We start from the raw sequence: 24,674 nt of genomic DNA on the forward strand, positions 1-24,674 counted from the left end.
ATTACTGCTACCAGTGTAAGTCATAGAGGAAAGTTTGTGCATGTAATGTTGCCACTGAGTCAGTTTTCTGCTGCTCTTTCCTTGATGTTCTGTCTTCACATCCTTGTGTTTTTTGTGTGTGTCTCTGATCAGTTGTTGTTCACCTGCTCCTGATCTTTGCCTGCTGTATTGGAATTTTCGGTGAGTTTTCAACCTTGGAGCAGAACGTTTTTCTTCCCCTGCTGCCTCTGTCAACTTCAGTGAAGTCTTTGTTCTGCTTAGCTCCTTCCTCTATACTGTCTTTCTGCGTTTGGGTCTTTTGTCTAATACCGTGACAGATTCTACAAAAATAAGTCTATGCGATAAGAACAGGAATGCTGACTGTAAAATGTACTGAATGCAGCAGGGCTAAAATGAAACATCATAAAACTGACATTATTATGGTCAGAATTGAAACATGTCTCTGAGTAGCTTGAAAGAAAAGCCTGAAGGGCGCATACTTGTATAGCTGATATTGAAGCCTTTTCCAGTGTTGGAGTGATCTGACTGAAATTCCAGTCTCATGATGTGTCCATGTGAGGCGATTTGGGATGGCACATCCTTTCCGGAAAACGTCCCAAATGTGGTAGGCTCAGATAGACCTGAAAGAAATATATATATATATATATATATATCAGCTTGGTGACTTTATATCTATGCTATTTTATGTCAATAGTATATGTACACATTTTAGAAATTCTCCATTGTGAGTTAAAAAAAAAATATATATATATTTTAAAATACGCATCTGCAGGCTATAAAGCACGTTAAAATAAGAGCTGAAACACTCCTAAATGTTTTGCCAATTACTCACATACAGACATAGTTGGAACAAGGCATAATCAGAAGAAGAATGGAGATGTGTGGAATGATGGTAAGGTGGGAGTTACTCCTGAATGTCACACTTGAATACGTTAACAAAATAATTAATAACAATGAAGGTGAACTAAATTAAAAAAACAAACAAACACATGTGCACATCTGCTAATGTAATTTAAGAAAACAAACAATAACACAACTACCATTTCACAATCACATGATCAGTAAAGACTTCATCCCTGGAATTCATTAAAAATTAAATTAGTTGGAGCGACCAAAGCGAGTGCATACCCGGTGGCCAGTTATGACTATAAACAACGTCATAACACTTTCAGCCCATTCAACACTAGTGACTCAACAAAGGATCTGAGGTATCAAGCACCAGGCAGACATCAGTGATTCACACAACAGGTTGGATGGCTGATGACAGTTTCCACAGATGCAGCCTATGAATGCATCCTAAGGAGACTGACAATAAAGGGAACATGATGCCCTGACCATTTGAGCTACTGTATTTTACCCAAATGACTCTTCTCATATGAATTCCTGGAAAATTCTGTCTCTCTGACAGAAAGCCTAGTCCAAATTACTTCATCATGTCCTTGGAGGCCTGTGGCACAATAGCTCTGAAAGGACTGACTGTATACCTATTTCATTAAGTAGAAAATAGCGCACATCTATCACGGGTATGAGCGAATGTCTGTGCAAATTAGCGTCATTTCTGTCACAGATGAGTTTGTATCACTGCTGGGACAATTTCTATCAAATGGAAGGTATTCAGGGGGTTCTTTTCTGTACAGCGCTATGTTTCCGAGGGGAGATTGGGTTCGGTGTTGTCAGGGACTCCAGTGAACCCAAAAGAGAAACCATACAGGATTACTCTCAATTTCAGTATATAGCCTTTGCCATTTGATGTTTCCCTGTTCATCCACAAAAGGTCCTCATGTCCCATATTACAGGTAGAGTTTGTGGTCCTGATTCTAATAATAATAATAATAATAATAATAATAGGCGGCACGGTGGATAGGCTCCAGCACGCCCGCGACCCTCGTGAGGAGAAGCGGCTCAGAAAATGGATGGATGGATGGACTAATAATAATAATATATTTTAAGTTTTAAAACCCTGAGAATGCTAGGCAGATCAATTAGCATAATAACATACAGTGCATAAACTGAACGTTTTGTATTTCAAAATTATAATTTCTGAAACATTATTATCATTATTATGTATTCATGACATGTTCCTGGTTATTCTAATTAGTCTTCGAGATCAATTTGTTAAATATACAAATGAAAAGTTACACTGACCATTTACTCATTTATAACAGTTATTATAAAATGAAGCTTTCCCTGGAATCCATCCTACAAAAAAATGTATTCATAATAAAGAAATCAATTATGAGAACTGCTTTGTTCTGCAACAATTGAAATGCTATGTGACTTAAATGTTAAATGCATAAATGTGTATTGTAATAATATTACGGTAAGGGAATTATGATTCGCAATTTACGTGGGAGCCCTGAGCAATTAACTCAATTATTCCTGCCAGTGAATTGAATGCAACATTTGTTTAATTAAATTGAAATGCAAATGTTTTTATATTTCGTACATACAACTTTATCACACTGTCCAAAATGTTGCATGGCAGTATTTTTTCCAGGTAACGTGTCCTGATTAAACGAAGTGAAATGAACTGGAAGACTTTGGCGCTTTGAAACTTTCATTTCAGTTTGCCCAGTGCAACAGTCCTAATTGCCCTGCAATTTTCAACAACATTGTCAGAGAGATCAAAATCTCTGCAGAGACAAGTTTATCGCCAGTCAATTAAACCCAATTTTTAGTGTAATAACCAGCCAGTCGTGGGCCCCCGCGACTCAATTCAGTTTCAATCACTAACCTATAATACAATGGGCAGCAACAGAAAGATTCTTCTGTGTTCTGAGCATAATGACAAATGGTTTTAGTGCAACATACTGAAACAATTCTAACATAAGAATACAATTATCATGGACTTTGCCACTCAGTTATTTTAACCACTGGTTAACCCCTAACCGGCGGTTAAATTCTAAACCCGTCGTGAGCTAACCGACCGTTAAATATGCGTTGTTCAAAACATGGTTAGTCACGCCGTTACTTAACGGCACCGTCAAAGTTAACCGTGTGGTTGACGTCACTGGTCAGCGCCAATATGTCACACAATTCCTCATTTCCGGCTTAGCAAAAAAACTGTCGTGAGCAGATCCAGGCCATTTCGCACAAATGTTGGTGAACTTTCCTGTAAGATTAAACAACCATAAACTTATTATTCTTTTGGACACTGTAACATAGTCTACAGGAACAATTATAGCGTGCCTATATTTATAATCGGTATCATATTGAAATTAAATTCCCTGAATTTATCGGTACTATTAATGTTCCAAACACATACAGCTCTCTGTTTTGTACACAGAGAAGGAGCATCACCTATGACTACTCGAGATTTTATAGACGATTCATTGAATTTATGCTTCATATCAAACAATAATTATCATATCCCATGTTTCATTTTGATAAGGATGGTTTGAAAAAAAAATGAACTCATCTCTTTTATCATTATTATACTGAATGCCAGTTTATGTTTCATTGTACTCTCTATTGTTTTTTTTTGTATTTATTTATAATATTTTGAACTATAATAATCAATCTAAACAATAATGACTTTTACATATATTTATATAAAAGGCATCGTCATCGCCATGTCTCTTTGAACAAACTTTAAATGGTATTCAATGATCCGGTGAAAAGAGAAAATCAGTAAAAACTTTACAGTCGATATTTTCTCTTACTGAAAAACTGACTTCATTGTGGGACATAATCAACTATTCTTAATAAATCCATGAGCTAATTCTTTTGGCTTGATATATCTATTTTAACCTATATTATTATATCTAATTGAATCCAATTTTAGACTGTTATTCAAGTTACCGTGGACAATATAGACATTTTACGGGTACTTCATATAGACTATCATGTTTCTCTATTTCCAATATTTCTTTTTGAATTCATTATGTAAGATCGTTCACATGTACAAATAGATCACAGTCATGTCTTATTTATTGAATAAATCAATGAAATATGATATTTTCCCAACTTTTAAAGTCCAATGTCTTGAGATGATACACACCAAGTTTGAACGCCATCTTGAGAGTTAACCACACTGTTAAAATGTTAGCGGAGGTCCTTAGGTGTGTTAACTTCAACATCAAGTTAACAGCCGGTTAAAGTTAACCGAGTTTTGGACGACAAGATAATGGTGCCATTAAAGTTAATGGTCGGTTAAGTCTACTTAACCAGTGGTTGAAAAATAACCGAGTTTTGAACAACCGGGCCCAGAACATGAGAAATGCATCCACAGTGTGACAATTAAAAGACTGTCCCCCAAGTTTTGACACAAATAAATACAAATTACAACAACAACAACAACAACAAAAAACAGTCAGAAACGATATTATTAACCGGCAGTAATTAAACAATTTTCATTAATTTCATCATATGTATTTGTATAATTTTGCTAATTGACTTTGAGGCACCCATTCTTAAAACCTACTACAGTAACTATTACGGTTAATTGGCTCATAAGAGCGCTCCTCACCTTCATCTTTGACCACCAACCAGTCAAACTGTGGCTCCAGGTCAAAGTCAGAGAAGAGCAGATGAATGCGGCTCCCTGGTTCAGCAATGATCAGCCATACACAGTTGAGATTGTTCCCGTATTCCTCGGGATAGTTCGGCGACAAAACCGTTCCTGATGGGGCCGTGAAGTTGAAGAAACAAGAGACTACGAGGATAAAGGACAATTGGAAAGAAATGATGTTGTATAAAAAAGGTAATTACGTGAGAATACAGACAGAGATGAAAGGGAATGCAAAGGGGAAACAAAAAAAACAAAAACTTAATTAATTTTTTTTGGGGGGGGGGGGGTAGAGTAGAAAAGCAATTTATAAGATACCACACGAGTACTTACAGATGCAACTGGGTTTATTACCAGACCACTGGTTATTGTGCTGGCACGTAATGCTCCTCTCTCCAACTAATTCAAACGCAGACTGGCAAAAGAAGGTCAGCACATCCCCGTGTTGAAAGCCATCGCCGCTCCGACGACCAAACGCCGGCACGCCAGGATCACCGCAGCCTCCCCGTTCGATCTCTGCGTCACGCCGAGATAAATATAACCCTGCTAATTATTGTCAACATACAACACAGTGACATTCCAGGTGCGTTTACACCAAAAGAAAAACTGAAAACAACTATAACAACGTATTAAGGGGGACAAAAGCTTAGTAAAATTCCCATCCATCCATTTTCTATACCACATATCCTCATGAGGGTGGCGGGTGAGGTGGGGCTTATCCCAGTTTACTTAGGGCGAGAGGCGGGGTACACCCAAGACTGGCTGCCAGCCAATCACAGGGCACATATAGAAAAACAAGCATTCACACCCCACATTCACACATATGAACATTTTACAGGTTTAAATACGAAATACAGTACTGGGTAAACGGACACATCGAGCTTCGTTTTAGTTCCCCTTTTCATGGCAGTCATTTTGGAATAGTAAAACCAAAAAATAAATAAAAAGGCAAAATGCTTGACTGCAGATTTGGTGGATAATAAAAAGGATCTAGATTTTTAGGGTTTTGGAAAATAGCTTTTGTACTTTGAGTATATTAAGTTATTTAGCGACATGACAAGGTATGTCATGTTTCAACTAATACCTCTCTGAGAGTGTTAACCAAAAAGAAATGACCATTATAATGTGTTCAATTAATTAAACTCTTGCACTGCATCTCATTAGATGTGCAGGATAACTAAAATGTTGTACCGTGTTTATTCTTAAGTGTGCTGGTTGGTTATTTAGTCAGAAAACTATACTACTACAATTACGCAAAAAAACTAACAAACACATTGTTGCCAATTCCTACAAAATGTTGTGTCAAGTAGCCAAGAAATTAGCAAAAAAATTAAAATGCTGAGCCAAACAAAGGTCCGATTAAGAGTAAATTCAGTATTCTCTGTTACAGTCAGCTTGTATTGGAACCAAGTGGAGTAGCGAAGCAGATGGAGCTGCAATGAATAAAAGCCCGAGTGATAGCACCCATTTCTAATTTACCATCACCTACGTGACTCGAGTAGAATCCAATCACTCTGCACAATGTGATTTTCCAACCAAGTGAGTCAATCAAGCATGTTGAGAAATTATAGATTTTTGTTGTTGTTTTATTTTATTTTTTTCCAATCACATAAATCTACAATTCTGTAAACGACAGCAGTGACAGTAATGAATGCTCATTTCTTCTACTCTGGGAGGCTAATCAAAACTAGAGTGAGCGCTCCATACTTTACATGCTGACCTATGAGCTGAAGCTGCTTCATGTTAATAAAAAGGTCAACAGAGGTGCTTTGGGGTTTTGGATCACACCACGTCCACTATGCCGCCCCCCCCCCCCCCCCATGGAGATGTTCCGACCAATTCTGACTTGAAACTTCTTGGACGAGAGCCCAAATGTCCTGCAAGGTTTTCTTTCCAGATGCAGATGAGAGAATGATGTGCTTGCTATTTCGCTTAGCTTATGCCAGTGCGACCTGGAAACTATTTTATTCAACATTTACATCCCTCCATTACATGTCTGTTAGGGTTATTTATGTGAACTGAAGTCCTTGTGAAGTGAAAATAAATGGCTCTTATAGAAGAGTATTGTTAAAAACTGTGCCAAATTCAAATGATTAAAAAAGTACTTAACTGAGGCTTCAAAATGGTGATAAATCAAGGCCCAGCTCAATTGTGATTGCATGGTCATAGTTGTGTTGATGGCAAAATCGTAAAACAGTTTTGGGATGTTGATTTTTCTTCTGACAGAAAAAATAATATCTGGAAGTTTGAAGGTTTTCGATGTGCGAAGTTGACGTTTGATAAAATAGGTTATGGTTTCGTTAGGTGTAAGTGTATGTTTGTCCTGGTGTGACTGAAAACTATTAGACACCGTCGACTCAGCTAATGCCATATAGGGAAAATGAGGTCCCACTCCTCAAATATAAGCAAAAGCTACTTTCTTTAGAAGCGAGCTGACAGCATCCCTGATTGGCCTGTCAACAGTGTGACAAAAACACTGCAGGGGACACCAGCAGCCAAGCTAATATGGCTATGTCAAGTCAGAGAAAATGGGCCGATTTGCGAGTGTACGTGTGTGTGTGTGTGTGTGTGCATGTGTGCGTGTGTGTGTGTGTGTCTGCGTGTGCATTTGTATGTGTGTGCACTGCAGAGCTAATGAATATGATAGAACCTGTTAGAGGTCCATTCTAACGTGTTCCCTCTCCCGGATAAGCTGTCTACAGGGACGTTGAGGAGCAATTTAGCTTTAACTGTGGAAGGCAAAACAATAAGTGGCGGCATGCTCCTTTAACTAACAGGATGATATTTATGACAGGGAAGAAAATATGCCAGTATGCTGTAAACACACATTCACATGCCCATATGATCACACTCTTGTTTCTTTCCTGAATGTTAGTTCTTTTATCCTCCCTCTCAAATAGCCAGCATCCCTCAATTAGATAAATACTCTGTGCTTTGTTGGCCAACAATGACACATTAGCAAGACTGCAGTTGGATTCTCATTCGATGACTTTGGCAACTTTTTCCATCCCGCCCTACCTTAATTGGAAAGGTTTTTAATCAATGGCATTATTTGTATCGATACTTTTTGCATTCAAATTTGACATACCAGCTGTCTGGTAACACATGCTCCACCATGCTCCTGGAATAGCTTTGGGCAAATATACCTCAAGGTGAGCTACGCGTGAGCACGTGTGTTTTTCTGTGTGTGTGTAAGTGTGTGCGAGAGAGAGAGAGAGAGAGAGAGACAGATGTCTATTTCACTCCTTACCATTCTTTAGGTTTCTTACATTTGATTAAAGAATATTACTGGAGTGCATCATCCCAATATGCATCTCAATTCTCAATTCATATACCTTCTTTATTTTGTCTTTTCATTTTGCATCCCGATAGACTCTTATCGTGCAAATTAATCTGCATAATCAGGCAAAGGGAATAAAACACCAAAGGAATTTTTATAGGGACTATCACACCAAAGGAAATATTATGGGAAATATAACACCAAAATAAACTATGGCCAATGAATTCCAATGTTATGCAGGAAGAAAATGGATAGACAAATAGATTTTTTTCTGGATAGTTTGACAAGGTTTTTCGCCGGTTACCACAAACCTGCTTGCTTTACTGCCAATGAACACATTCACCGCCACTGACTGCTTTAGAAGTCAAATATCCATGTTAACTGGGAGGGCTGGCACTGAATGAGTTAATGAAGCCACCTGTACATGTTTTTACATAAGGCATATAGTTCAAACATCTTATTTGAACAGTCATTACTCAAAAGGGAAAATAATATAACGTATCTACACAATTGTGATGTCAAATGTAAATTAGATATTCCTAATTACCACAAATTATGTGAGAGCACACGGCTTCCGATAAAGCCATGCCCTGCTTACTTTTAGTACTTTGATCAGTCGAAAAATAAAATATATTATTCACATTGAAGCAGCCTTCGCAGCCAATTGCCTTCAGCCTGGAATGCTGGCAGTCACAGTTCACTGAAAGCCTCAGTTACTGAAATGTGCTGTGTTTCTATATGACGTTAACACGGCCTTTCTGTCTGCCCACAAACTTACAAAGTATTAATTGTTGAAATATGTTAAGTTATTCAGCAGCACACATACTGCAAACATATACAGTAGGTACACCCACTAGCAGTGCTGAATAACTCTTAGGGTGATACACGGCACCAGGTCCTTAAAAGGATGACACAATAGGATTTGACATCATGGCGGTGACACAAAAGACAAACCAAAAGCCAATCGTGTAGTTGTCCTAAAGGAAAATGTCGGCTTCAAGACTATCTCGGAACCTTAAGTGACTTCATGTAGTGTGTTTGCTTCTCTCGCCTTTCATGTTATCGCTTGTAAATTTCTGAAGTAAACACTGACTTTGTCCTGTTTGTCAGCATTAAATCAAAAGTTCAACACATCAAAGTTTTCACCAGACTGTGACAGGAGAGCAGACTTCATTACTCTTCTTGAGAACCTTAAATATTGAGAGGCGAGCTGCTCTTGGTTGTGACTCAGCTATTTTCAACTGGGCAGTCAGATTATAAAACAGTTCACCAAAATATGTTTCTGAAATATAAAACTACAGGAGTTTGAAAGAGTCTGAACTGTTTTAAAAAGGGAAGGCAATTGCGAAAGAAAACATTTAACTTGATGGATATTTGTGTTATCTATTTTGGACCAAACATATCAACAAGTCGTTAAATACATTCTGACAAAACTGCTGTTAATGGAATATCCACACTCATCTCTTTTTCTTACTGTGCCACTTCAGTCCTCCAAATAGCAATAATGGTAATTACAAAGCACCAACTACCAAACAAAAAAGCTAATAAACCACAATCTGTTTTCATAGAATTTGAGCTTTTTCAATGCTATTTGGGGCTGGGCAATTATGCAAAAAATAATAATCCTGATTCTATTAACTGATATTGAAATCGAGATTAATAAACACGATTATTCACTGATTTTGAAACTTGGTATTTAGCTACCAAAATTTAGGATTAAATATAATTTAAAAGAACAACCAGAAAATGAATTTATACTCTAATAATACTATATTATATTTCTTAAAATAATAATAAATTAAAAAAAAAAAAAAAACAATAGATAAAAATAAATACAACCCTGGTTCAAACATTGGCACACCTGGGGTAACGGTATTTTCTATTATATATACTGTATTTGTCTAAAAAAAAATCCTTCTCTCAATATCCTGGGATTTAGCTAATAGAAATCATGTTGGTATTCCTAAATGACCTAAAACAGAAACATTTTAGTCTGATTTCATGTCAGACAGCCGGGGGGAGCATTTGCGTCTTTTTAGACTGTCCAAAGCCATGACTGTATCTGCTGTTTCTGCTGTGCGCGCCATGGCCTCTTAGGGGCAGTGTCGTGTGCTGCATGCATGGAGCTGCACATTTCCAGCAAGCTATGAAAAGTGTAGAAGAAGAAAGTCACAATAAAGCTTTATTGATGTCGTTTTTCTCAGTTTAGGAAGAATATATATATATATATATATATATATATATATATATATATATATATATATATATATATATATATATATATGTGTGTGTGTGTGTGGGGGTATTTCTATATCAGCTGTCTCCATGTGTTACTACGGCGTTTGTGTGTGAATATTCGTTATTTCAAGGTAAATCGCTCCCGTAATGCTAATGGTAGCTAGCCCTTCAACAGGGTTTTCAATTGACTGTTAGCATTAAGCTGGTGTTTTCTAAAACAATGTGTGTCTTGTATTTAAACACACAATGTGTGCAATTCTTTTTGCTGTGCGTTTAGTTTTACAGTAAACTCCAACTGGAGTGTCAATAAACAGCTTAGGGAGGGCAGAAGAACATGCGTCACATGCTTGCTACATGCAACACGGAGTGCGTTCAGGGTGCGTTTACAATGCTGGAAATTGCATACACAACCAGTGCAGCAGCACAGTATGATTGTGAGTAGCCAAAATCGAAATCATGATTAAATTTCGATTAATCGCCCAGCCCTTTGTAGGCCTTGATACTGTGTGCACAATTCCATGAAGAGTGACTGATCCTACTGACTGACCCATTGTTAGCAAGAGTGGTAGCAAGGACCAAGAACACACACTTGATCTCTTTCAACTCGTCTTTGACTCGAGTAAGACATCTATAACTTCTCACTCAATTTGTCATTTTCTCCCATTCTGACAATTCTCAAAGTCCATCTCTCTTTCTGCCTCTCCCACTGCCAGGATCCAATTACCTCCATCGTTACCTTTCTGGGCCTTTCTGCCACTTGTATTCAATTTAGCTTACAGGGCTGCACTGCAAGTTAAGAAGCTGTATTTAATCACATGTATCTATAAAATGCATGAAGTGTCCTAAATAATGAATTCCTCTCCAAAAATGTGCATTGTCCCCTCTCACCTTCACTCTGTCTTCATGCTTTATCTCTTTCTCTCTCTCAGTGTCAGCTTGTGGATAATATGAAAATAACCAAGCAAAACGATCAACTGATTGACTCATAATTCATTTATTACCATCTTGTAATTCACCACACACACACACACACACACACACACACATCTAAACACAAGTATACAAACACGCACACACTGCGATAGAAAAAAAAAAAGAGGTTGTGTTTATGACTAAATAAGAGCATCAGCAATAATTTGACTTTCACACACTGTTATCTGAGCGGCGTGTGTGTGTGGCTAGAGACAAAAAGTTCAAGGTGTTCCAGGACAACATACCTTCATAGACTGCCTTGAACCCAGCAGAGCCGATTGTGTCATCTGACTGCAAATGAAGCCACATCTGATTGGACAAGCTCACAATGATGTCAGGTACAGTGGACCCAGTGAGTCTATACAGAGACACATAGATAAACAAAGGAATTTTTAGTATGAATATTTTTTCTGTGACAGATAAAATACTCACCGGGCCGACACCATTTAATGTAATCCATCCATCCATCCATTTTCTTCCGCTTATCCGAGGTCGGGTCCCGGGGGCAGTAGCTTTAGCAGGTAAGCCCGGACTTCCCTCCCCCCAGCCACTTCCTCTAACTTTTCCGAGGGGATCCCGAGGCGTTTCCAGGCCAGCCGAAAGACGTAGTCTCTCCAGCGTGTCCTGGGTCGTCCCCGGGATCTACTCCTGGTGGGACCAGGAACACCTCACCAGGGAGGCGTTCAGGAGATAACCTAATCAGATGCCCGAGCCACCTCATCTGGCTCCTCTCAATGCGGAGGGGCAGCGGTTCTACTCTGAGCCCCTCCCAGATGACCGAGCTTCTCACCCTATCTCTAAGGGAGAGCCGAACACCCTACGGAGGAAACTCATTTCGTCCGCTTGTATCCATATCTTTTCACACAAGCAGGTTTAGCTCCTTCTTCACCACAACGGACCGTTACAAAGTCCGCATCACTGCAGACACTGCACCGATCCGCCTGTCGATCTCCCATTCCATTCTTCCCTCACTCGTGAACAAGACCTCAAGATACTTGAACTCCTCCCCTTGGGGCAGGATCTCATCCCCAAACTGGAGAGGGCACGTCACCCTTGTCCGACCGAGAACCATGGTCTCAGATTTGGAGGTGCTGATTCTCATGCCAGCCGCTTCACACTCGGCTGTGAACCGCTCCAGAGTTGGAGATCATGGCTTGATGAAGCCAACAGAACCACATCATCTGCAAAAAGCAAAGTTGCAATACTGAGGCCACCAAGCCGGACCACCTCTACGCCTCGGCTGTGCCAAGAAATTCTGTCCATAAACGTTATGAACCGAATCGGTGACAAAGGGCAGCCTTGGCGGAGTCCAACCATAACCAGAAACAAGTTCGACTTACTGCCAGCATGGCGGACTAAACTTTGACACTGGTCGTACATGGACCGAACAGCCCGTATCAGGGCGTTCAGTACCCCATACTCTCGAAGCACCCCCCACAGGACTCCCCGAGGGACACGGTCAAACGTCTTCTACAAGTCCACAAAACACATGGAGACTGGTTGGGCGAACTCCCAGGCATCCTCGAGGACTCTGCCGAGTGTAGAGTCCTCGAGGACTGTGCATCAAGCCGTGAGCTCCAACTCTCACTGGAGCAGTTCGCAGCCGAGTGTGAAGCGGCTGGGATGAGAATCAGCACCTCCAAATCTGAGACCATGGTCCTCAGTCGGAAAAGGGTGGCATGCCCTCTCCAGGTCGGGGATGAGAAGTGGAGGAGTTCAAGTATCTTGGGGTCTTGTTCACGAGTGAGGGAAAAATGGAACGGGAGAACGACAGGCGGATCGGTGCAGCGTCTGCAGTGATGCGGACTTTGTATCGGTCCGTTGTGGTAACGAAGGAGCTAAGCCGAAAGGCGAAGCTCTCAATTTACCGGTCGATCTTCGTTCCTACCCTCACCTATGGTCATGAGCTGTGGGTCGTGACGGAAAGAACGAGATCCCGGATACAAGCGGCCGAAATGAGTTTCCTCCGCAGGGTGTCCGGGCTCTCCCTTAGAGATAGGGTGAGAAGCTCCGTCATCCGGGAGGATCTCAGAGCAGAGCCGCTGCTCCTCCGCATTGAGAGGAGCCAGATGAGGTGGCTGGGGCATCTGATTCGGATGCCTCCCGGACGCCTCCCCGGTGAGGTGTTCCGGACACGGCCCACCGGGAGGAGACCCCGGGGACGACCCAGGACACGCTGGAGAGACTACGTCTTTCGGCTGGCCTGGGAACGCCTCGGGATCCCCCCCGGAAGAGCTCGATGAAGTGGCTGGGGAGAGGGAAGTCTGGGTGTCCCTGCTAAAGCTACTGCCCCCGCGACCCGACCCGGATAAGTGGTAGAAAATGGATGGACGGATGGATATATGTGTATATACAGCTCGTGTATTAGCTGTACAAGTGTGCTTAATGGTATTGTATTTCCATTTCCATAATTATCAATGAATACTCATGTATTAGCTGTACAAGAGTGCTTAATGGTATTTTATTTATATATTTATGTATTTTATTTATATATTCCATAATTATCAATGAATAATACAAGTTCAGGTGTAAATTCTTACGGAGTTTGAATATTACTTACACGTAAAGTACCCGTCTAGTGTCTCCTATCTTCCCTCCATCGCCCACTGTCAGTGTATCGTACCCTCGTTCCAGGTCAAACTCTTCAAATGACAACTTTATAACCTGGAAAAATTCAGAAAAACTGTTATCTGCTGAAAGCTAAAAACCAAAGAAAAAGGTTTAAAAAACTACACCAAGACCAAATGAAAAGCATTTTAGATATAAGAGTAATGACTATAATACCGCCTTCATGACAGAAAGAAATACTATAACGTTTTGTTTCATGATGTGAAAATTGTTTTTCATTTAATTAAAAAGACCTATGCAATACAATTAACTGGATGGTGAAACCTTTTTTGATGAACATAATAAAATAGTTCAATGAGACAAAGCACGTGCTTTTATTTGGCAGCCTTCTCTTTTACATTCATAGTTCCAAAAAATGACTTTGGAGGCTAGCGACTCTTCATTGTGCAGCCTCTCGCTGTCTGAGCCAGGCAAACTGACTGCTAAATGCTTTACTTGCAGGCACAAGGCTTCAGTTGCATGCATACTGCACTGGATCATCAATCAACCATGCACTCTAAAATGCTGTAATACTGGTATTCCATTATTTGCTGCTTTTAAATTATTTATTAGCTGTAAATCATACAAGTGAGAGCATGAAAGATGGAACATTTCTGCTGTGCTCAGGAAACCTCAAAGAGAGCAGAACTGGTCTCAGCCAGAGCCTCTGGTTGAATAGAGGTCTCCAGTGAAGCATGGGTATGAGTGCATGAGAATGACTAAGTAAATCACACTACACTCAATAAAATTTGAATTGAAGTAAAATGCGGATGTTTGGGCACACAGCCATATTTGTTTAATTACGTATACACTAAGATGCACAATACTCAAACAAACAAATGTCAACATTCAAAATGCCAAAAAATAAAAAAAAAAGTTTGAAAATTGGAATCTTAGATCGATACAGTCTAATAAATGAGAAAGCATTTTGCTTTCTCATGACACACTGACTGCTACTGCCTCAGGCCATGTTTAGTCAACCAATAATGGCTCAATATAATGCATCAAAGATGCAAAACAACTTTGAGAGTTATTATCTTGTGGTAACCAACAAAACACAGGGACTGTTATAAGAAGGGCTTTCATGCATAGTTGTATCTTAGGTTTCAGGGAGTAACTTCCACAACCATGACAAAACCAAGCACTGCATTATCTCATTGGTTTCATTTGGTTTTAGCCACATCTGACTTCGAAATTTGTACTAAAGCTTCGTCCTAACACAATCATGTTTAACACAGAATTTTACCCAGTGACTGCAAAATAATGAAATTTGTTGAGCATTCATGCACAGTGTAACTTGTTAATTCAGTGACACACAACGTTGTACAGTTAAGAACATCCCAAAAGTTGCACATTGTCAAACCATCATACAGCGTGACATCATGAGATAATTTAGTTTTTTGTTTTTTGTTTTTTTTATCTGTCCTGTTCGGCTGTTAGGTCAAGCAGAATGGAAAATCTGTATCATTTTATGACAAAACAGTTTTACTGTGTCACAGTGGAATTTTTAAGCTTCCGCTGTGGTATTATAATTGAGGTTTATTGAGAACACCCAGAGTCCTAGGCGTGTGTGCCTGCGGATACATGCAAGTGAATTGATACTGTTTTACATGCACAAAGACTGACAGAAGTGTCCTGTAATTGCTATGATCGCACCGCGGTGGCTGAGGACCCCACCCAATCAATCGAGGGGCGGGATCAGGGCCAGGGTCCACCCGAGAGCAGCCCCGCAGATGGGACACGTCCCACAGCGAGGGACCCAGGGCGGTCCGCCGGCCCCACTGAGGCGCCCCGAGAACCGGCCACCTGGCGGGGGGTGTAGGGACCCAATGCCACCCGACCAACAACCCCCTCCACCCCCAGGACAGCCAGACGCCCCCCCCCCCCCCCCCCCCACCCCGCAGGGCCCGCGATGCAGCCAGTCCCCCCAGCCCGAGGGTGGGAGAGTGTACCTTGTTTGTTGGAAAGGAGAGCGAATCGGGGCACCCGACAAGGGGACGATAAGGGGGTGGGTGGGGGGGGGGGGGACCCAAGGAGCAGCCTCGGGCCATGATAATTTAGCTTAGTGAGCATTAGCTCTACAATTGTTTTGCTTTTTGTTTATGTCCATTGTTCATGTGATACCAACACAGAAGGGTACTACAAATCAATCAATGTCTTTCCTGCATATAGAATTTGAAGGTGGTTACCTCTGCCTAAATTCAGGCCGCCTCCAGCTCTAAATATAACCGCTGACAACTGTTATCTGACCAGCATTGCATTAGTTGGGTGTGACTTTGGATTTGTTTGGAAAAAAAAAAAAAATACTGTAACTTCAAGCAGTTTTCCACCTCATGCTTTCAGCTTTTTAGAGATGTCTTGTAAAATAAACTGGTATTTCTCAAGGCGAGTTGACGACGGGGACAGTCATGAGTGCAGGTGAAACCACGCAGATAATAAGGCAGTCAAAAAGGTAGAATTTGTGTTATTGATTCGAGACAATCATTTGTCAGGTCTGGAAGTAGCAAGCCTCATGAAATAAGAGTGGAAGAGTGGCGGCGAGAGTTCAGGAAAGGACACGGGTGAAGCGAGGGTATTCAGTTGAGAAGGATTTATACCAACACAAAGCCAATGACACATAACGATATATCTATAAATCAGCAACAGACAAAAAAAAAAAGGTAGCACATAAAAACTGTTTATTGTAAAAGTTACAATAAAACTTGTCGTTTAAAAAAGTGCCTTTACTCCGTAGGGAGAGCACTGGAGCAAACTATAGCTGCAGAGGTGGACCACAGAGCCCTGGAAGGCTGATTCAAAATTAAATATGAATGTCTCAAGCAAAGGTGGCCACACCCCACAAACTATGACACCCATTATTTGCTTATCCAAGCATTAGGCTGTGCTTCTTTTGATAAACTGAATATAAATTCTATACTGTAATTAATTACATGATTTTTAATTAAACATTTTAAAATAACTTCAAACTGGGCTCCTGCCTTTTTATTTTGAATTATAGTATGATAAACGTGCGGATGATTAGAATGTTAGCACCTCTGTTTCATTTTGAGACAGAAAAAAAAATGGTCATGATGACCATAGAAACAGAAATATATTTCATTGAGTATAGGAATTTAGCGGCACGGTGGACGACTGGTTAGAGCGTCAGCCTCACAGTTCTGAGGTGTGCGGTTCAATCCCCGTCCCCGCCTGTGTGGAGTTTGCATGTTCTCCCCGTGCCTGCGTGGGTTTTCTCCGGGCACTCCGGTTTCCTCCCACATCCCAAAAACATGCATTAATTGGAGACTCTAAATTGCCCGTAGGCATGACTGTGAGTGCGAATGGTTGTTTGTTTGTATGTGCCCTGCGATTGGCTGGCAACCAGTTCAGGGTGTACCCCGCCTCCTGCCCGATGATAGCTGGGATAGGCTCCAGCACGCCCGCGACCCTAGGGGGAGAAGCGACTCAGAAAATGGATGGATGGATATAGGAATTTAACTGAGTATAGGAAGATGGTACACACATCACTGTCCTGGCTACTAAGTGCACCGCTGCAATATGCCTAAAGTTACAATAGGTTGACATCAATAGTACATGAAGTTCACCATACAAACGAGAAAGTCTACTGCATTTAATCTGTATGAGACGAGACGCATCTTGCAAGCACAAGCAAGTCACAATATACAGTAGATTGGAAACATATTATGCTTGTAGTTCTATGGTTTCAAATTGGAAAATAGATTTTTCCAAATTCAATCGAATGTGAGGTTGACCAGCATCCTAGAATGGATTGTGCTCGACCTTAGAGGTTCCGCCATATTAGTTGACACACATGAAATCAACAACAACATTTATACATTGAAATACCAGCAGTATACTGCTTAAAATGTCACATGCCATCCATTTTTATCATAATCTTTAATGTCGTTTTACTGGGTTTCCAAGATAATGTGGGTTGGAAATGCCACATTAACCTGTTCCAAACAGGTGTTTTTTGAGCATTCCTTAACTTTCCCAGCCATTTTTGTAGCTCCTGTCCCAGCTTTTTTGGAATGGGTTGTTGGCATCAAATTCAAAATGAGAGAATATTTTCAAAAACACAATTATGTTAGTCAGTTTTGTCTTTGCAGTGTATTCAATTGACTATAGGTCAAGAAGGATTTGCAGCAAGTATTTGAACCTGATATTAATAAAGGCTCCGGTGTGTCTAATGCAGCTGTTGCACACTGTAGCAATGTCACTCCCTTCTGAGAGAACCTTCTCCAAAACACGAGGCAATAAATCATTTCCAACAGAAGAAATCGGATCAGCTCCTCAAAGATGTCTTAATCTTAACTACTACTAAGTTATCTGAATGCAGATGTTTTGTTTGTTTGTTTCATGTATTTTAATTTATATTTTGTTGTGTTGTGTGTTTTGTAGTGATTCTGTTGTTGTGTCACTTTAAAGTTGTGTAATAGAAAAAAGTGAAAAGCTTAAAGTATGTAGTCGTTCAACTGTAAATAGTTTGTTTTTGTATTTCGTTGTATTGTCACACCATAATGTTATCTTATTTTTGTGTAATAAATTAATTTAAGTAACCGAAAACGTGAAGAGCTGTTTGGAAACCGAAAGAGCTGGCTCTTTTTAGTGAGCTGATCCTAAAGAGTCGGTTCTGTCATGGGTGTGTGTTCCCCTTGTTGTCTTCCCCCTGTCTCGTACACACCTGCTCCTGAGAGCATCTTCCCCACCTGTGCCTTATTTGCCCTAAATACCCCATGCATTTAACCTCCTGTCACATTCTTTCTGGTCGCCAGTTCATTGTACCTTGTCACGTTCCAGCATTCCTTGTTTCCACATCACCGACTCATAGTAAGACTAGACCCTGTTCTGATTATTGACCTTGCCTCTTTGCCTCACGTTTTTTGGATACAGTTGCCTTTTCAGATTGCCTGCCTGTGTACCGACCTCTGCCCGTTTATTAAACCTCTCTTTTTTTAAACTGTCCATTTGTATTGAAGTCGTGCATTTTAGGCCCTGTCCTCTGTTCCGTTCATGAGTCTGGGAATATTAAGCCATTCATCACTCAGTGAGAACTCCACTTTGAGCTGCAGGCAGCTGCCTTCCCCACCGAGCGGGCAAAGATCGCTTTTGTCATTTCCCACCTGACTGGTCGTGCGGAGGCCTGGGCTACTGCTGAATGGAGCCGCAATTCCGCCGCGTGTCATTCTTGGGCTTCTTTCGTAAAGACTAAGGAGCAGGTTTTTCAGTATTCCACACCAGATCGTGAGGCAGCTTGCTCCCTTGTCACCTTACAACAAGGCAAGCGCACGGTGTCAGATTACGCGATTGAGTTTCGCATTCTGGCAGCTGAGAGTCAGTGGAACAACAGGGCACTACTCGATGCATTTTTTCAAGGACTATCCCCCACCGTCAAGAATTGTTTGGTCCCACTAGACCTGCTGACCGACTTGGACACTCTCATTGCTCTCGCCGTAAAGATAGACAAAAGGCTTTTAGATCACAAGCTGTACGGAAATCAGCGGAAGGATGCGTCACCGCGCACCTGGAGGACGAGCCTCGGTGACCAGCCAAACCAAGGCAGATCCCATGTTGCCGGTCTCAATCCACTGGCAAGCGTCACCACGGATGAACCCATGCAGGTTTCGTCTCTCCCCTGAGGAACGTCAATGCCGGCTGAGGGAAGGGCGGTGCTTCTACTGCGGTCAGTTGGTCATTCCGTGAGCAACTGTCACGTCAAGGTTGCCGGTGCCGCTAACAAGGGTATGGGAGCGTTGAGTCTAAATATCATTAAGGAAGACCCTACCCGGGTTCTTCCTAAAGTGACACTATGCTCTCCAGATCAAGAGATTCATACATCTGTATTGATTGACTCTGGTTCTGATGCAAATTTACTCAACTCCCTCCTTGTTAGACATATGCACCTTAGAACCTTTCAAGTAAAACGCAACCGCAAAACCTATGCTGCAGACGGCAGACGGTTTTATGGGCAAGATCACTCACCGCACCCTAACACTCACATTGACATTTCCTGATTCTCACTCGGAACGGATTACTTTTCATGTTTTTGACGCGATGAATTATGACCTTATTTTAGGGAGCCTTTGGTTGAAATTACATAACCCCCATATTGACTGGTCCTCTGGGCATGTTATGTCATGGGGCAGCAATTGCACCCAGAACTGTTTCAAGCCTCCATGTAAAGTTCAGGGATATGTTTCTAATGAAATTCCAAAGACCCCATCTGGGGATCCTGACTTATCTCAAGTGCTCACCTGTTACCATGACATTAAAGACGATTTTTCTAAGTCCAGAGCCAAATCCCTTCCACCCCACAGACCTTATGACTGTGCAGTTGACTTGCTGCCTGGAACCACACCTCTGTCAGGGCCGGAACACAAGGCTATGAAGGAGTATGTGGAAGAATCACTGGCAGCTGGGATAATTCGCCCATCTTCATCCCCTGCGGGAGCGGGATTTTTCTTTGTGGACAAAAAGGACAAGACCCTGCGACCCTGTATCAATTACCGGGGTCTCAACGAGATAACTGTGCAAAAACAGGTACCCTCTTCCTCTTATCTCCACCGGAAAACAACATTCAACACACCAACGGGACATTATGAGTATTTGGTAATGCCTTTTGGACTCACTAACTCTCCAGCTGTTTTTTTTTAACCTCCTGTCTCATTCTTTCTGGTCGCCAGTTCGTTGTACCTTGTTGTCACGTTCCAGCATTCCTTGTTTCCACATCACCGACTCATATTAAGACTAGACCCTGTTCTGATTATTGACCTTGCCTCTTTGCCTCACGTTTTTTGGATGCTGTTGCCTTTTCGGATTACCTGCCTGTGTACCGACCTCTGCTCGTTTAAAACTCTCTTTTTTTAAACTGTCCATTTGTATTGGAGTCGTGCATTTTGGGTCCTGTCCTCTGTTCTGTTCATGACAGGTTCTCTAAAAAGAGCCGGAATTCCCATCACTATTGTGACGAGGATCAAACTTACATGAAAGAAATGTGTTTGTCTCTCAAAGGATAATTGAGGCATTTTTATGTTGAGGTCATAAGTGAGCAGTAGGGCAGCGAAAGGTGGCTCAATACGCCGTTAAAATTAGTTAAGAGCATTGTGATGTCCCAACTCATGGTTTTATACCTTCATTCAACTCAAAGGTTTCCTGGGGTAGTCTCACAAATTCACAATGCAGAAAAAGAGCTTCTGCCACTTTTACAGCCATTCAAGTTCTTGTTGACTCAAAACAACTAAAAGCTAAAACGGATGATACTTGTCATAATCTGCGTTTTTATTGACCTTCGCAATTTTGGAGTGATTTTATTTCATGACATCTGGGGTTTTGTTTCCCTTTGTCTTGTTTGTACCTTCCCTGTATGGTCATTATGTCTTTGTCACCACCAGGTCTCATCATTCCTGCTCCTCTTGTGTATCAGCTTTGCCTCTCCTGCTTCTCTTCATTGGGGTCTACACCACCACCTTGAAAACCCCCAAAATCCTGACAAGACTGACTAAAACTAATGAATGGATGTTACAAATTATCTTCTATTTCATCACTATGGCATTGGTAGCAAGAGTCAAATCAACTGAGCAACAATAACTGTGAGCAACTGTTATTTAACAGTTAGACACTGCACTGCAGGGTCAGACACAGACAAGGCACAAGGTGTTTCATTATCCTGCTCTGTGGGGTTTCAGGAAATGATACATGAAAATGACCAAAAATAAGCATGCATGATAGACATACTGTGTATGGTTATGTAGGCCCAGACGGATAAGTTAAAGGACAGCCATTCTTTAAAAAGTATGATTTGTTTGTTTGGGACTTATTAAAAATGTCGGCAGAATGAGATGAAGTGACCTCCACCTCTTATCTGAAATGAATAGGACTATGTATGAAAAAGTTATATACTGTAAATAGTTGAAAAATTGTACACCTAAGTACTAAGAAACCTCTCAATTTGAATGCCTTTGATCCCACAATTGGAATTTGAAAATAAACAATGGTAAAAATATACCTCTAAAGTGGCACAACTTCAGAGTTAGAATCGCTAATATTTATTTCTTCACAAGTATTTCATTTGCAGTATAATCCAAATTATGTGTACTTTGCAACTCATTGCAGCCCAAGAGAACCCTATAAATCCTCTTTACAATGGCTCTTTCAGCCATTGTTAAATTTACAGTGGATACAAAATGCACTGCCAAGCAATGAGACACAAACATAGAAGCCAGCAGCATAGTGAAACACTGCTTGTAGTTTATGTATGATAATGTGCTTCTGCTTGTGTGAAAATGTACTTAACTTTAGCATTAACTGCTCTTCTTTCTTTTTGTTAATTTTTTCTCAGGTTCTCACTGGCTCTGGTTTAGCCACCGGCCAGGGAGCAGGAAGTGACCCTCTACGGATGGCCGTGCAATCACGAGGATAACAATTGTAACACAATCACTAATTAAGTGTCTACCTGAGTTGAAAGTCAATGGATCATGTGACAAAACGGGATCACAAAAAAAAACGAAAAACGAGGATCGAAATATATTTTTCAGCAGCTACCTGAATTTGTTAATACTGTACACTCTGGTCACAGTATTTGGTATACTTAGTTAGGTCCAATAAAAGACCTTTAGAAGCCCAAAATTATTTATACCTGAGCCAAATTTAAACTTATTGTGTTTTTTTTTTTTATATTGCATGTGAGAAAAAAAATAAATAAAAAATGTTTTGCATTTGTTTTTTCAGAACTGTAAATTATTCATATGCCTAATTTTATCAGAAAAAAACTTGAAACAATATTTTGCAGTATTCTCAAAGATCTTGGTAACGGCTGTCATAATATAGAGCATTTTACTGAACTGCCATTAATAATTTTGTGACGAATCGACTTATATAAAACAAAAATGTACCTGCTGTCCCATGAAATGTGTGTGTTTCTGGAACAGTGTGTCTTTTTTACATTTTTGGAAGAAAAATGTGGAAATACATTCATTTCACTGGAGTGATTGGAAAAATGTATAATGGAAATTCTAGTTTGCAGTGGTGTATAACACGACTGGATCACACCCAGAGGTTTTTCCAATATTTTCATTATGAGCTATGTGTTTAGCTACATGAGAAGGGAACAATATTTGAAGCAATAATGCAGGAAATGAAAAACACAATATTAAGTAAATACCTCTCGGGCAGTGTCAACCAAAAATAAGCATTATCTTTGTAAAGATTTGGATTCAGCTAATTTTGTATTGCGCAATTCGAGCTAATGAAGCAATCACTGAGTATACGTGAATTAACATCTAACCCCCCCCCTCCCAAAAAAAAAAAAAATTAATGAATGCAATTTGCATCTGACAGAATGGAGTGAAACATCCTTCCATCCATCCATTCTCTGAGTCGGTCATTCTCACAAGGGTCGCGGGAGTACTGGTGCCTATCCCAGCTGTCATCGGGCAGGAGGCGGGGTACACCCTGAACTGGTTGCCAGCCAATCGCAGGGCACATACAAACAAACAACCATCCGCACGCACATTCACACCTACGGACAATTTAAAGTCTTCAATTAACCTACCATGCATGTTTTTGGGATGTGGGAGGAAACCGGAGTGCCCGGAAAAGACCCACGCAGGCACGGGGAGAACATGCAAACTCCACACAGGCGGGGCCGGGAATTGAACCCCGGTCCTCACAACTGTGAGGCAGACGCTCTAACCAGTCGATCACTGTGCCGCCTAGAGTGAAACAGAGGACTTTAATGTAATGCCATTAAAAACTAATCACAGTAATTGACATTCATAATTGATGACCAGTGTCACCAGTCAAGCTGGCGCATTCAGCGGATGTCACCTCAACAGAGACAAAAGATGAAAGACAAGAGAAAGTTTGAGTGACTAACTTGAGATTTGGCCACGGGGGATTGATTTCCTAACAGAGGGGAACGTTTTAAAAATAATGTCTAAACTGCGCCTGAGGAACTTGTGAACAACTGGGCCAAATGTGATGCAATAGGAAACCAACCAATTGGTTGAATTCTCTCTAGTATATTTGAATGTATAAAGTATGTTATTTCATGCTTCCACATGATAACCAATACGAGCCAAGGAACACAACCCTATTTTCACCTTTCAGTCGCAGAAAGATTATGGGTGAGGGATGAGAGCGGCAGACAAAGCTAATTCAGTAAATTATGGTCTGTCAGATGAAAAATACAGTCAAAATACAGAACAGCTAAAAGCTTTGAATTGAGATAATGTGCTAATTTTGGCGCTATTAGGGGATGCCATTTTGATGGCGGTGTATTCTGATCAGTCAATGTGAGCAACCACAGTGATGTGGCCCGCATGTTGTTTCAAATGCACTGTTGCAGAAATTATTGTATCTACCTCGTGTGCATAATTGCCACAATAAGACCAAAGGAAATGCGCTCCCAAATTTACTAAAGAGGGATATTAGATGCTAGCAAAAATTGTCATCAAGTCACAGCTCATAAAATTGCATCCAATCAGCCACTCTTGTTGCACACTTGAAAGTGGGGAGGCAGCAGTGATGGCACTTAGTGCACTTAATGGCATGTAACCCACACGTCCACAGAACACATCTTCTATAAAAATAGAAAGGTAAAAGATGGGGACAAAAGTGTACCAAAGAAGAAACACGATAAACTGGCAGACAGGATGCTTTATTTCACAAGAATATTGGCTCAAAAATCCACCTGAGAAAACGCCAACAGAAACTTCCTGGAGTCCAACTTGCCTGTAGTTGAAGACAAGATTAGGTGTTCTCGTTCTTTTTTTTTTCATGAAGAAACACTGTCCAGATTTGATAAAACAGATGCTCATGCCAGCGGCATGGAGTGGGCTGCTCGGACATAAGACTCGATAAGCAGTGGAGCTGTAACTCCATGGGGCCATCAGCCTTTTTTGCCCTTAAGAGCCACCATATTTCTTGCCTGTGTTCGGCAATGAACAGGCGAGCCACATCACTGTCCTAACTATTCCATAGAATATGAGTAATATAATTAATTTCTTACTATTAATTAGTATCTGGTTTTACTAAGATTATTTTACCAAGCAGATACTGTTTCACAACCAA

The 24,674-nt window shown here is 40.8% G+C and overlaps 1 protein-coding gene across 3 annotated transcripts in view; it reads right to left on the reverse strand.

Moving 5' to 3' along the window:
- Positions 1–24,674, reverse strand: part of LOC133396537 (CUB and sushi domain-containing protein 1-like) — a 620,476-nt gene that overhangs the window by 167,037 nt on the left and 428,765 nt on the right. For 2 of the 3 annotated variants that reach the window (XM_061666524.1, XM_061666517.1), the window contains exons 12-16: positions 13,558–13,661; positions 11,243–11,355; positions 4,841–5,023; positions 4,469–4,654; positions 480–620 (exon numbers count right to left, since the gene is read on the reverse strand). In XM_061666524.1, coding sequence (XP_061522508.1) covers positions 480–620; positions 4,469–4,654; positions 4,841–5,023; positions 11,243–11,355; positions 13,558–13,661 — 727 coding nt within the window. The remainder of the gene's footprint in view (positions 1–479; positions 621–4,468; positions 4,655–4,840; positions 5,024–11,242; positions 11,356–13,557; positions 13,662–24,674) is intronic. The other variant, XM_061666531.1, reaches the window with a different exon arrangement.

The sequence above is a fragment of the Phycodurus eques genome, chromosome 2, assembly GCF_024500275.1.
Source record: "Phycodurus eques isolate BA_2022a chromosome 2, UOR_Pequ_1.1, whole genome shotgun sequence".
In the NCBI taxonomy this organism is placed as follows: domain Eukaryota; kingdom Metazoa; phylum Chordata; class Actinopteri; order Syngnathiformes; family Syngnathidae; genus Phycodurus; species Phycodurus eques.